The sequence below is a fragment of the Mobula hypostoma genome, chromosome 2 (assembly GCF_963921235.1).
Source record: "Mobula hypostoma chromosome 2, sMobHyp1.1, whole genome shotgun sequence".
Taxonomy (NCBI): Eukaryota; Metazoa; Chordata; class Chondrichthyes; order Myliobatiformes; family Myliobatidae; genus Mobula; species Mobula hypostoma.
Window position 1 is genome coordinate 61,338,390 of NC_086098.1, and position 15,281 is coordinate 61,353,670.

General features: G+C 43.1%; 2 protein-coding genes across 3 annotated transcripts in view; one reads left to right on the top strand and one right to left on the bottom strand.

Annotated features, from left to right (window-relative positions):
• Positions 1 to 15,281, top strand: part of nol10 (nucleolar protein 10) — a 126,803-nt gene that overhangs the window by 77,491 nt on the left and 34,031 nt on the right. The window contains exon 13 of the mRNA XM_063037585.1: positions 15,179 to 15,231. Within this exon, the coding sequence (XP_062893655.1) occupies positions 15,179 to 15,231 (53 nt within the window). The remainder of the gene's footprint in view (positions 1 to 15,178; positions 15,232 to 15,281) is intronic.
• The window catches only part of LOC134340420 (hippocalcin-like protein 1), a 116,678-nt gene continuing 111,133 nt past the window's right edge, over positions 9,737 to 15,281 (bottom strand). Inside the window, exon 4 of one of the 2 annotated variants that reach the window (XM_063037669.1) lies at positions 9,737 to 10,738. In XM_063037669.1, the coding sequence (XP_062893739.1) occupies positions 10,643 to 10,738 (96 nt within the window). In that variant the 3' untranslated portion in view covers positions 9,737 to 10,642. The remainder of the gene's footprint in view (positions 10,739 to 15,281) is intronic. The other variant, XM_063037700.1, reaches the window with a different exon arrangement.

Genomic DNA, 15,281 nt, shown 5'->3' on the forward strand with positions numbered 1-15,281 from the left:
CTTTCAAACAGACATTCTCCAGTTCTATAGTTTGTAGAATAGAGTACAATTACAGTACAAATGAAATGTGATTAGTTAGTCCTAAAAATAACTTGCTCTAAACTGTTGAGGTACTGTAAACTGTATACAATTAATTCCCATTTCTGTGTGTAGATTGTCTTGCATTGATTCAGTAACTATTCTGTTTTCATACTCTATAACTGCAAGACACCAGATTCCTGTTAAGAATCTGATTCTTAAGCCCACCATATCCAACCTGTCCTTTGTCCATCTACACTAATCACTTTTGTCTGCACTATGACTGTTTAAGTACATGGCTCTTGAATATTGTTACGTACCCCGTAACTGGGTTGCCAAACCAGCAGAAATGGATCACTCAGTTGGAGTCTGGAGTACTAGAACTAAGAAAGTTTTATTAAAGAAACAAGCAACACATTAATCGAAAGGATAATAAATGCAACAGTTCAGCGATTATAAACGCACATGTGCACAGAATTAAGATAACCGCATCAATCAAGCTCTATCGTTGTCTAGGGGTAAATGACCAATTTCAAAATGACTCAAAGTTCAGTCCAGTTTGTAGTTCAGTTCGCAGTAATCGTTGTCATGGCGATGGACAAGGTGGGGAAGAGAGACATAGAATAGGAACAACTGATCATTCAGAACGGCTTCACTCACAGACCAGCAAGATGGCTCACAGACCAGCGAGATGGCTCACAAACAGCTTTTGGGCAGGTCCTTGGTGATGTCACCTGAGGTCACCGACTGTGACCCCTCCTCCAGATGCGGTCGATCCTCTGCAGTGAACCCGGCACCCAGGCAAGGGCGGACACACACCGGGTTCCCGCTGATCGTACCTTTCCACCCTGGTCGTTGTCTGGTACTTCTCACCCACTCGTGAGAAGCGTACCGCTTCCAGGGTCTCGTTACCTCGGGTGGCGTGTGTCTGTCTTAGCGAACCTGTCCCTTTTTATCCCCCTGCTGGGGTATCGCCTGTCCATCACTTCAAACAGTTCAGGGTTCAAAGGGGGGAGCCGCTCCAGACAGCTCTCCCTCCCACATCCCTTCATTACACATCTCCAGACGCTGCTCCATTGTTCCTTATCTCTCCTTCCCCTGAGGGCAGGTGGCAGACCAACTGCTGATGCCACTGATGCTAGCCCAGGCCAGCAAACATCTTAATTTTATGTGTATTCTCGTAACACTTCCCCCCTTTAAGGATTTTTACCGGGAGGTAAAAATTACAAACATGACTACATTATCTGATACATACACAATATGCATCTTTAACAGTTATTTAGCTAATACAGAGAATTTGAAGCTGTCAACACCTTGACAGACAGTCATCACATTTTCTGTTCCTTTTACACGTGTTATTAATAATCCCTTAGACCAGGCTCCAACTCAGCAAACTTCATAGTGGCCAAAAACACTGATGAATTGTGACCAATGTAACCTCTCATTTGGTTTTGTCCCGGACCACAACAACATGGGTCGTCCCATTCCGACTCAATTTTCTCTCGCAAGGGCTTAGTAGGAGGGGGACGGGTATTGACCGCAGAGTTATTGCAAAACTTCCTGCAGTACCCCACCATCTCCAAAAGCCTTCTGAGGGCCCTCTTGTCTGTCGGGGTTGGGAGGTCAGCGATAGCCTGCACTGTAGCTTGCATCACTGCCAGCTGCCCCTGTGTCACCACAATTCCCAGGTAAGTGACTCTCGTGTGGCAGAATTCATTTTTTTCAAGGTTCACTATCAAACTGGCTTCAGACAGCCGTGTTAAATTGCCAATACACACCTCTGTGTTCATCAGCCCTTTAGTCACTGAATTACTCGAAAAATATGGGTGTTGTTTACTTGGCCGCCCTATTGTAACCACAATCACCCAACGTCCCAGTTCTTTGCATTTCCTCGGGACAATCAAACACATGGGTGCGAGTCGTTTAATTACTCCTTCGGGAATTAAGGGAGAGACCTTATCAGTAGACCTGGCCAAAACAATAGCCTTCTCCCATCTGACCGATCCCATCCTAATCTTTTCAAAATGGTTTTTTTCTCTTAACAGGGGGCCCCTAGCTTCATTGATTTCCACGCTAACACCGACTAGGTTTGTTAGCATATCAAAAGCCGGTGACCGTCTCAGTTCGCGTCGGTCATGATCAATAACATTTTTCCCCCTGGGCAGCCGGTAAATCTCTTTCATGATTCCACCAACTGTTTCCTCCAGCACCACAAAATGTCCACCGGGGGGTACCTCGTGGGCCATGTTACAAACCTCATCCCCATAACTCTTTTGCACCACCCCCCACTCCTCATCTGCGGATGCTGTACTTGATTTCCCTTTCTTCCTTAGCACTTCCTCATCCGCACAATAGCTTGTCAAGGCTGTGTCAGAGAGAGCGGTCTCGGCAAAAACCATCAGCCCCTCGTCTCGCTCCTGCGTCTGCACAAATTCTTTCCTGGCTACTGCTACGTCCGTCCCAGCTCCCTCACTACCTCTTATCTCACTACACCCTGTCTCATACAAGGTTGGCAGAAATGTTTCAGCCAAATTCACCATCGCGGGCGGGGCCTCCATGCTGGCAGGCTGACCCGTCAATCTCACGACTGGGAACACGATCCCTCCGGCGATGTCATTACCGAGCAAGACTTCCACGTCTTTCATCGGTAATTCGGACCTCACCCCGATCGTGACAAGTCCAGAGACCAGGTTGCTCTGTAAATGTATCTGGTGCAAAGGGACTGACTCTGTCCCTTCCCCAACACCTTTGACCTCTACCTCCCCAGTCTGGGTCTCTGAGCTAAACTCTAATACACTCTTCAGTATTAGTGACTGACACGCTCCCGTGTCTCTCCAGATCTGCACTGGAACTGGTTTTAACCTCTTTTTCACTGACACCAGTCCGGCCGAGATAAACCTCTCGCGCCCTTCCTGGACTTTTTCAGACCTGTCCTTCCCTAGCGGTTCGCTTAACAGCTCAATACAGCCATTCAAAATTTCCGCTTTTCCTTTCCCCGTCTCCTTTCTTGGGGCAAAGCACCTGGACGCAAAGTGTCCGACTTTCCCACAATTATAACAGACGACTCCAGGAGACTTCCTACCAGACTGCTCCCGGTCTACCTTATCCTTTTCACTAGTCCCCGGCTTACTTTCTGACTTTTCCAGCGGACTCTCCCCGCCGTCCTGACTACCCTTCTGGTAGCCTTTACTCGGGGCAACCTTCATTTTATGCGTCAACGCATACTCATCCGCTAACTTAGCAGTTGCGGCTAACGTGGCTGCCTCTTTCTCATCGAGGTAGGGTCTCATACCCTCAGGGACACAACCTTTAAACTGCTCAATCAGAATCAGCTGCAGCAGTCTGTCATAATCCCCCTCTACCCCTTTCGAGGCGCACCAACGCTCACAATATGTTTGCATCTCGCGAGCAAACTCCAAATACGTGCGGTCCCACCGCTTCCTCGCATTCCGGAACCTCTGCCGGTATGCCTCCGGGACCAACTCATAAATCCTGAGGATGGCCTCCTTCACCACCTCATACTTCTGGGCATCTTCCGGGGATAAAGCTGAGTAAGCTTGTTGGGCTTTCCCTTTCAGTACACTCTGAAGTAAGACAACCCACTTATCCCTCGGCCATTCCTGACTTATAGCCACCTTTTCGAAATGAAGAAAGTACCGATCCACATCGGTATCGTCAAATGGGGGAACCAGCCTAACCTCCTGGGTCGCCCGGAACCCTCCACCTTGGTTCGGCACGAGCCCCTGCTCGGCCCTTATCTTTAACTTCTCCAGCTCAAATTCCCTTTCCCTCTGTTTCTCCTCTCTCTCCAACTGTCTTTCTCTCTCTTGCCTTTCTACCTCTTTCTCTCTCTCTCGCCTTTCTAACTCTCTCTCTTTCTCCCGCCTTTCTAACTGCTTCTCTTCGTGTTCTAACTGCCGTACCCGGAACTCGTGCTCGAGTCTCAGTTTTTCAAGCTGTACCTGTACCGCGTCTCCAGCAGGTTTTTCAATAGACACCTCCCCCAGCTCACCTTGGGGAAACACACCTTTAGATACATAGTGCTCTACAATAGCTCTGTGTATCTCCTCTCTCCTCATTGTCGACTTCACCTTAGCAAGATTCACCCGTTTTGCCACAGCTATCAATTCCGATTTCCTGGCATCCTCTAATGCCTCCAAGGTCGGCGCCTTTATAAATTCCTCAACCTCCATTTCTGCTGTTTGTCTTTTCTTTCTTTCGGGAATTTTAACCCAATCAATTTACTCCGTCCCAAATTTAGCGTTCAAAATCCCGGACGAGCCCCCACTTATGTTACGTACCCCGTAACTGGGTTGCCAAACCAGCAGAAATGGATCACTCAGTTGGAGTCTGGAGTACTAGAACTAAGAAAGTTTTATTAAAGAAACAAGTAACACATTAATCGAAAGGATAATAAATGCAACAGTTCAGCGATTATAAACGCACATGTGCACAGAATTAAGATAACCGCATCAATCAAGCTCTATCGTTGTCTAGGGGTAAATGACCAATTTCAAAATGACTCAAAGTTCAGTCCAGTTTGTAGTTCAGTTCGCAGTAATCGTTGTCATGGCGATGGACAAGGTGGGGAAGAGAGACATAGAATAGGAACAACTGATCATTCAGAACGGCTTCACTCACAGACCAGCAAGATGGCTCACAGACCAGCGAGATGGCTCACAAACAGCTTTTGGGCAGGTCCTTGGTGATGTCACCTGAGGTCACCGACTGTGACCCCTCCTCCAGATGCGGTCGATCCTCTGCAGTGAACCCGGCACCCAGGCAAGGGCGGACACACACCGGGTTCCCGCTGATCGTACCTTTCCACCCTGGTCGTTGTCTGGTACTTCTCACCCACTCGTGAGAAGCGTACCGCTTCCAGGGTCTCGTTACCTCGGGTGGCGTGTGTCTGTCTTAGCGAACCTGTCCCTTTTTATCCCCCTGCTGGGGTATCGCCTGTCCATCACTTCAAACAGTTCAGGGTTCAAAGGGGGGAGCCGCTCCAGACAGCTCTCCCTCCCACATCCCTTCATTACACATCTCCAGACGCTGCTCCATTGTTCCTTATCTCTCCTTCCCCTGAGGGCAGGTGGCAGACCAACTGCTGATGCCACTGATGCTAGCCCAGGCCAGCAAACATCTTAATTTTATGTGTATTCTCGTAACAATATAGATAGGTACTTTATTGATTCCAAAGGAAATTACAGTTGCATTACAAGTGCACAGATATAAATATTAGAAAAGTAGAAAGAATAAAAATTAAGTGACCACAAACAGTCTAATAGGAGGGGTCAACCCTTCCCAGGCTCTATGTTGATTCATTATAAAACATAATGGCCGAGGGTAAGAATGACCTCATTTAGCGCTCTTTGGAGCAGCACAGTTATCTTAGTCTATTACTAAAAGTGTACCTCTGTTCAGCCAAGGATCGTCCAGATTGCTAGGATTTTCTGTGGGGTTCTTTGTTCTCCCTCAGCCTCCAGTATGTCCATTTGATTCCTATAATAGAGCCACCCTTTCTAATCAATTTATTGAGCCTGTTGGCCTGCCGCATGGTGATGCCATTGCCCTGGCACACCACCACATAGAAGATTGTACTGGCGACATCAGACTGGTAGAATGTGTGAACGAGAGGCCTGCATACTCCAAAGTACCTCGGTCTCCTCAGGAAGTAGGGACAACTCTGACTCTTCTTGTTCGCAACCTCTGTGTTGATGCTGTACTCAAGTCTGTCATCCAAGATCACCCCCAGATATTTGTAGGTTCTCACCATATCCACATCCTCACCATCAACAGTAACAGGAAGCAATGCAGGCTTGGTCTTCCTAAAGTCTATCACCATCTCCTTTGCCGTACTAATATGAAAATTTTATCTCATTCCACCAAATCTGAGTTCTAAATATTATTACTCTGTATGGAAGAAAATAAAACCTTTCCGCTCAACTCCCTGTTAAAGCATTTTCCCTCATCTTAAATTTATACCCTTGGATGTCCCTACCATGGTGAAAGGATTCTATCCTATCCATGCCTCTTATTTTGCGTGCCTCCTGAGGTTGCCTCTCAGCTTCCATCACTTAACAGTAAAATACATGTAGTCTGTCCGGACTCTCCCCTTATTTAAAATCCTCTGATCACAACATCCTGGTGAATCTCCTCATTAATTTCTTTTCAAGTTGGAGGGCAAAATATCCCATTCTTGTCCACGAGATACCAAAGATGGAACATAGAAGAATATTCATGAGGAGGATCAGTACTAGAAGCATTCCTAAAGATGACTAATCTGATCTTTTTCTACATAGAATGGAAACCTAAATTTTTTTTTTGCCAAATAAAGCCATGGCAGCATTGTTCAAATTATAAGTGTAATTTTTCTTCTGACTTTCAGTTAGCTTCAGAAATATTATTAAAATATATGCTGTGGAATTGCTGCTTTTATATTCCTTTGGCCAACACTCCCAGAATAGTGCCAAGAGCAAAAAACACTTCAATCCTTGCAATTCTTAGTCATTCATGCAGCCTTCATTGAACAAATTTCCTGGAGCATAAAAAAATTAGTATTTGAGATACAAAGAGCCTTGTTTTCTTCCACTAACTACTCTGTCTAAAAAAGGGAGGTTTGATAATGTTTGTCAAAGAGTAAGCATGCCATAATTACTGATACTCTCCTGAGGTGAACTCTCATAGTATGAGTCATGCACAGAGTTTTCTGTTATCTTAGCCCTATTGTAAAAGGGATCTTGCGAAGTATTTCATAGTCTACAAAATGTGGCAATGATTGTTGCACCTTCCACAGAGGGAAAGTAATGGAATAGAAAATATTTTGGAATTATGCCAATAAAAGCATAATTCAGTCATTAAATTATCTGCATGAACTGCCTGTTTATAAATTAAGTAATTGCTAGGTGTGTCAATTTCAATCCTTACCCATTTTCTTTTGTTTTATCTAAAACACGTTTCTATGAAAGGCAAACAAACATTGGAGATGGGTCAGTAAAATGCAGGGTGAAAATGCTCTTAATTCTTTAACCTCAATTGAATATAGAACATTGGCAGTCAGACACCGAAGAGTTTGAGGGTTTTATTCTAACCAACTTTTCAAAGCCTTGTGCTATAAAGCAGGCTTTTTGAATTTTGAGGCAAACCGGCAGGTTTTCAAATTAAGATATTTTTTTTTACCATTCTCTTATCCTTGGCACATGATGCTATTAACAAATTTTTAGGCTGCTGATGCAAAACATGAAGTTTTATAAGGGAGATCAGCAGTGTCCTGAATGAATAAACTACTGATAAACTGACTTCAAAACAAAAAAAGTACTTTATTTCATATAGGTCATGTAAAATATCACTTTTTTTTCTTTCATAGATTTATCATTTGCATTGACAGCTTGTAGCAAACACTTTACATATAAAATGGTATATCAACACTAGGCAACGGATACAATGCAAATATCCTCATTGATTGTCATTTCCACATTGTCTTTCAAAACTACTTCATGAAACAAGATACTACTGACATTTTGAAGTACATAAACACAACTAACATAATGTGTGAATAATATATTTATCTCAGAATTAAAGCTCCTTGTGACCAGTTATAATATGTGTAAAGTCAATATTACCTGCGTCGTCTTGCGTAAACTAATTTGTTCACTTATCTTTTCAAAGGTGTGTCTGTGTGTCTTGGCCCAGATTATTATCTTGATCTTTAAAGTGGCATCTAAAGTAATCTTGTCTCATTCCTGAAATTCATTCACTCTTTAATGTCTTAATTGTCTTCTGTTCATAGAAACAGATTCTCTGCAGTGCTTTAACAACTGTTCAGTCAAAAAGCTCAGAGTAAATTTATTATCAAAGTACATGTATATCACCATATATAACCCTGAGATACATTTATTTGTGGGACATACTCCATAACTCCAGTTACCGTAATAAAATCAATGAATGGCAAGAGCAGACAAGCAGTATGCAAAATAGAACAAACTCTGCAAATAAATAAATAAATACATGCACAGATAGATAAATAAACAAGCAATAAATATTGAGAACATGAGATGAAGAGTCCTTGAAAGTGAGCCCATAGATTGTGGGAACAGTTCAATGATAGGGTGAATAAAGATATCCCCTCTGGTTAAAGACCCTGATGGTTGAGGGGGTAATAACTGTTCCTGAACCTGGTGGTGAGAGGCCTGAGGCTCTTGTACCACCTTCCTGATGGCAGCAGCTAGAAGAGAGCATGATCTGGATGCTTTGCCTAATATAATGTTTATGCTTGTCACTTGAATATTTTGATGGCTGGTAACTGTTGAATCTTGTATTTTTTCACATTTGTTCCTTTGAAGGGGTGACTGATTTGCCACAGTATCTTTAAGACTGCAGATATTTGCTGCTTTTGGGAACATAATTTGGACCATAAAGACAACTTGTCAAACTAGTATCTTATGTACTAGTACCTGATCAGGAACTGACCATTTATTTTAAAAAATATAATCTATAAATATATTTATTATTATTATACATTTTCCTGATTCACTAAATAAGCGTTTTCTACAAATCATTCAGTGCTGACCTAACTTAATGAGCGTATAAACAAAAGATGACCTGTTTATATTTTATTCCGTAATTGTATTAGAAAGTCATCAGCTGTATAATACAAAAATTCCACATTCATGTAGATATGCTGTCTATTGTTTTAAAAAAGTGACACATCACTGAATGATGTGGAAACTCCAAAAGCCTATGAGAAAAATCCCAGTTTGACAACTTTTTTTTCTTCATTGGTAGCTGGCTCTCAAGCTTTACGTCTGATAGAAGTTAGTTTTAGCTTGCAATTTCTGCTTTAAGCATTTATCCTGCTTACAATGTTAAATTTGGAGCAACTCTATATCCTAAGACAACAAGAACACCTATTTATCACATCATCTGAATTGTACTATGATCAATAATTGGTATAAATCACGCAGGTTCGTTTGCACTATTTTAAATGGGCAGGAACATGAGGCCAGAATTTGGGAAAGTATTTAATAATGAACAAAGGAATGCCTTCTATGGAAATGCATACTGGGGGATAGGTTCAATTGGTTCTTAGTGTTGATGAAAGTTGAGCCAGGCAGTTCATTTTATTAATGTTGCAAGTATATTACACTTGATAGTCATAGAATTGTATAAAAGTACAGCACAGAAACAGGACCTTCAGCCCGTCTGGTCTGTGCCGAGCCATTTAAACTACTTACGACCATTGACTTACACTGGGACCATAGCCCTCCATATCCATACCGTCCATGTACATATCCAAACATCTCTTAAGCATTGAAATCGAACTTGCATGCACCACTTGCGCTAGCAACTCGTTCCACACTCTCATAACCCTCATGTTCCCCTTAAATTTTTCACCTGTCACTCTAACCTTTGATCCCTAGTTGTTGTCCCACCTAATTTTAGTGGAAAAAGCCTGGCTTGCATTTACCCTATCTATATCCCTCATAATTTTCCATACATCTCAAATCAGCTGTCAATCTTCTACGTTCTAAGGATTAAAGTCCCAATCTATTCAATCATTCCATATAACTTGGGTCCTCCAGACCTAGCAATATCCTTGTAAATTTTGTCTTTTTTTTAAACCTTATTTACATCTTTCCTGCGGGTAGGTCACCAAAATTGGACACAATACTTCGAAGTAAGCCTCACCAATGTCTTGTAGCTTGCTTGAGGACCCTATCTACTTGTGATGCTACTTTCAATGAATTACAAACCTGTATTCCCTTATCTCTTTGCTCCACAGCACTCCTCAGTGCCCAACTGTTCACTGTGTAAGACCTACTCTGGTTGGTCCAACTGATGTGCAACTCTTCGCACTTGTCTGCATTAAATTCCATCTGCAATTTTTCAGTCCATTTTTCCAACTGGTCCAGATTCAACTGCAAGCCATGATAGTCTTTCTTGCTGTCAAATTCACCCCACAATCTTGGTGTCATCTGCAAGTCTGATCCAGTTAACCACATTATCATTCAAATCATTGATGTAGATGACAAACAACAACAGACCCAGCACTGATCATTCCAGCACTCCACTAGTCACAGGTATCCAGTAAGAGAGGCAGCTATCTACTACCACTCTGACTTCTTTCATAAAGCCAATGTCTAATCCAATTTTCTACCACATCTTGAATGCCAATCGACTGTACGTTTTTGACCAAGCTCCCATGTGGGACCTTATCAAGTGCCTTGCTAAAGTCCATGTAGACAACATCAACTGCCTTGCCTTCATCCACTTTCTTGGTAACTTACTAAAAAAACTCTTAAGATTGATTAGACTTGACCTACCATGCACAAAGCCATGCTAACTCTCCTTAACAGTCCACGTCTATCCAATACTCATATATCTAGTCTCATAGAATACCTCCCTATAACTCTCACAACTGATGTAAGGCTCGCCAGCCCTTAATTTCTTGTTTTATATTTAGAGCCTTCTTAAACAGCGGAATAACATTTGCTATCCTCTAATTCTCTGGTACCTCGCCAGTCGCTAAGGAAGATTTAGATATCCATGCTAGGGCCCTGGCAATTTCTGTACTTGCCTTCCGCAGGGTCCGAGGGAACACCTTGTCAGGCCCTGGGGATTCAACCACTCAAATTTGCCTCAAGACAGCTTCTTCTGTAATCTGTGTACGGTCCATGAAGTTGATGTAATTTTGCCTCACTTCTATAGACTCTGTGTCCGTTTCCTGAGTAAATAAATGAAAAAAAAAAATCATTTAAGATCTCTTCCATCTCTTTTGGCTCCATGCATGGATTACCATTCCAAAGGACCAATTTTGTCCCTTGCAATCCTTTGATTCTTAACATCTTTGTAAATTCCCTTGGGATTTGCCTTCACCTTGTCTGCTAAGGCAACCTCAAAATGGAGGCTGTGGTAGAACAAAAGACCCTACAGAAAATCCTGGCAATTCTAGACAAAGTTTTTCATCCTCTGCGTGCCACCTTGACTGAGCAGAGGTGTACTTTTAGTAATCGACTAAGACAACTGTGCCGCTTCAAAAAGCGCTTTAAGAGGTCATTCTTACCCTCGGCCATTAGGCTCTAAAATGAGTCAACCTATAGTTGGGGAAGTGATGACCCCCCCCACCCCCGCTAGGCAGTTTCAGGTAACTTATTTTTTTTTTTTTTTTACAGTGGCATTCAAACGTTTGGGCACCCCTGGTCAAAATTTCTGTTACTGTGAATAGTTAAGTGAGTAGAAGATGAACTGATCTCCAAGATTCATAAAGTTAAAGATGAAACATTCTTTTCAACATTTTAAGCAAGATTAGTGTATTATTTTTGCTTTGTACAATTTTAGAGTGAGAAAAAGGAAAGGAGCACCATGCAAAAGTTTGGGCATCCCAAGAGATTTGAGCTTTCAGATAACTTTTACCAAGGTCTCAGACCTTAATTAGCTTGTTAGGGCTATGGCTTGTTCACAATCATTGTTAGGAAAGGCCAGGTGATGCAAATTTCAAAGCTTTATAAATACCTCTAAATATCAGAGGCGACGCAATCGGCAATCGCCTCTGATCTGGGCCGACATTTACATGCCGGGCAGCACCTAATAAATTAGCTTGTTTATTTCGGCTTTTTTCTTAAAGACGTACTGCGCCCCGGCTACGGCTGCATTCTCCGCGAATCGGTATCTGTCTGCGGCCTGGGGGTTGGGGTGGTGGGACACTGGGGTGTTGTCTGTTTCCATCGGGGCAGACAGGTCATCTTCTTCCAGGTCTGCCTGCCTCGATGTCGAAGGTCGAGGTTGGTCGTCTGCTGTGGCTTATGTGGAAGGCTTGCTTGACTGCTTAGCCTCGCGCATTTTTCTATCATACAGTTCTTTGTAAGGACTCAAACCATCCTGCAAATATGCCCTAAACCGACGTACCCTTTCAAAATTAAAGTTGTACTTTATCATTGCAGCGAAAATCTCACGCAGTTGCTTCACGTTCAGTTCCTGGACGACTTCACTTTTAGTCCGTTCACTACTACATTCAGTTTTGATTGTTTATCCTTTCCTCTTCCAATTGCATCAGCTCTTCGTCTATCAGTTCTTGGTCATGGGATGCCAAAACCTCTTCAACATCATCTTCGTCAACTTCCACAAGTCAAACTCACTTTGTCCTTACTTCGTTCACCACGATCGAAACGCTTAATTATGTCTACTTAAACACTAAGTGTAACACCCTCACGAGCTCTTTTAGGCTTTTCTGATACCTTAGAACTCATCTTGCTAACGGATGCTCAGAGGCACATGTTTAAACAATGCTGGGGAGAATGCCGTTCCGAATCCGGGGGGGGAGCGGTTGCTTTTTTTTTTCGTGCGCTGCCTTTTTTCGTAACAGTGAAAACACCTTCTGTTAGGGAAAACAGGGAACTAATGTAGGTCTTAGATAACAGTGAGGTTTCGTAAAGTGAACGTTTGAAAAGCGGGGGACACCTGTATATTCTGCCATCATATTTGACTTACCAAAATGAACCACGTCAGACATCTGGGTTGAACTCCATCTGCCACTTCTCAGCCCAGTTTTGCATCCTGTCAATGTCCCGCTTTAACCTCTGACAGCCCTCCACACTATCCACAACACCTCCAATATTTGTGTCATCAGCAAACTTACTAACCCATCCCTCCACTTCCTCATCCAGGTTATTTATAAAAATCATGAAGAGTAAGAGTCCCAGAACAGATCCCTGATGCACACCACTGGTCACCGACCTCCATACAGAATATGACCCGTCTACAACCACTCTTTGTCTTCTGTGGGCAAGCCAGTTCTGGATACACAAAGCAATGTCCCCTTGGATCCCATGTCTCCTTACTTTCTCAATAAGCCTTGCATGTGGTACCTTATCAAATGCCTTGCTGAAATCTCTATATGCTATATCTACTGCTCTTCCTTCATCAATGTGTTTAGTCACATCTTCAAAAAATTTAATCAGGCTTGTAAGGCACGCCCTGCCCTTGACAAAGCCACGCTGACTATTCCTAATCATATTATAACTCTGCAAATGTTCATAAATCTTGCCTCTCAGGGTCTTCTCCATCAACTTACCAATCACTGGTCTATAATTTCCTGGGCTATCTCTACTCTCTCCCTTGAATAAGGGAACAACATCCGCAATCCTCCAGAACCTCTCCCATCCCCATTGATGATGCAAAGATCATTGCCAGAGGCTCAGCAATCTCCTCCCTCACCTCCCACAGTAGCCTGGGTTACATCTCATCCAGTCCCGGCGACTTATCCAACTTGATGCTTTCCAAAAGCTCCAGCACATCCTCTTTCTTAATATCTACATGCTAAAGCTCTTCAGTCCACTGCAAGTCATCACTACAATCACCAAGATCCTTTTCCATAGTGAATACTGAAATAAGCTATTCATTAAGTACCTCTGCTATTTCCTACGGTTCCATGCACACTTACCCACTGTCACACTTGATAGGTCCCATTCTTTCACGTCTTATCCTCTTGCTCTTCACATACTTGTAGAATGCCTTGGGGTTTTCATTAATCCTGTCTGCCAAGGCCTTCTCATGGCCGCTTCTGGCTCTCCTAATTTCTTTCTTAAGCTCCTTCCTGTTAGCCTTATAATCTTCTAGATCTCTAACATTACCCAGCTCTCTCAACCTTTCGAAAGCTTTTCTTCTTGACTAGATTTACTACAGCCTTTGTACACCACGGTTCCTGTACCCTACCTTAACTTCCCTGTCTCATTGGAACGTACCTATGCAGAACTCCACACAAATATCCCCTGAATATTTGCCACATTTCTTCCATACCTTTCCCTGAGAACATCTGTACCCAATTTAAGCTTCCAAGTTCCTGCCTGATAGCCTCATAACTCCCCTTAGTCCAATTAAATGCTTTTCTAACTTGTCTGTTCCTATCTCTCTCCAATGCTATTATAAATGAGATAGAATTATGATCACTGTCTTTGAAATGCTGCCCCACTGAGAGATCTGACACCTGACCAGGTTCATTTCCCAATACCAAGTCAAGTACAGTCTCTCCCCTTGTAGGCTTATCTACATATTGTGTCAAGAAACCTTCCTGAACACACCGAACAAACTCCACCCCATCTAAACCCCTTGCACTAGGAAGATGCCAATCGATATTTGGGAAATTAAAATCTCCCATCATGACAACTCTTATTATTACACCTTTCCAGGATCTGTTCCCTATCTGCTCCTCGATATCCCTGTTACTATTGGGCGGCCTATAAAAAAACACCCAGTAAAGTTATTGACCCCTTCCTGTTCCTAACCTCCACCCACAAAGACTCCATAGACAATTCCTCCATGACGTCCACCTTTTCTGCCGTGACACATCTCTGATCAACAGTGCCATGCTCCCCCTCTTTTGCCTCCCTCCCTGTCCTTTCTGAAGCATCTAAATCCTGGCACTTGAAGTAACCATTCCTGTCCCTGAGCCATCCAAGTCTCTGTAATGGCCACCACATCATAGCTTCAAGTACTGATCCACGCTCTAAGCTCATCCGCTTTGTTCACAATACTCCTTGCATTAAAATAGATACATCTCAAACCGTCAGTCTGAGCGCGTCCCTTCTCTATCACCTGCCTATCCTCCCTCATGCACTGTCTCCAAGCTTTCTCTATTTGTGAGCCAATTGCCTCTTCCCCAGTCTCTTCAGTTCAGTTCTCACCTCCCCCCCCAACAATTCTAGTTTAAACTCTCCCCAGTAGCCTTAGCAAACCTCCCTGCCAGGATATTGGTTCCCCTGGGATTCAAGTGCAACCCGTCCTTTTTGTACAGGTCACACCTGCCCCAAAAGAGGTCCCAATGATCCAGAAATCTGAATCCCTGCCCCCGCTCCAATCCCTCAGCCACGCATTTATCCTCCTGTACTATTCCTATACTCACTGTCACGTGGCAGAGGCAGTAATCCGGAGATCACTACCTTTGCAGTCCTGTTTCTCAACTTCCTTCCTAACTCCCTGTAGTCTGTTTTCAGGACCTCTTCCCTTTTCCTACCTATGTCATTGGCACCAATATGTACCACGACCTCTGGCTGTTCTCCCTCCCAAAAAGAGATCCAACAAACATTTACGAAAGCATTTTCCATGTTTTATTGAGCCAATCTACAGTATTTCTCTGAATTCAATAAATTTGAATATTTTATCTCTGCAGGAATGTTTTTTCTCGCCAATGAATCACCTAAGATAAATACGTTTTATGTTCCAGTAAGTACAATTTTTCCAGTGTTTTCTTTTAATGCACGCTAGGTAGAGGG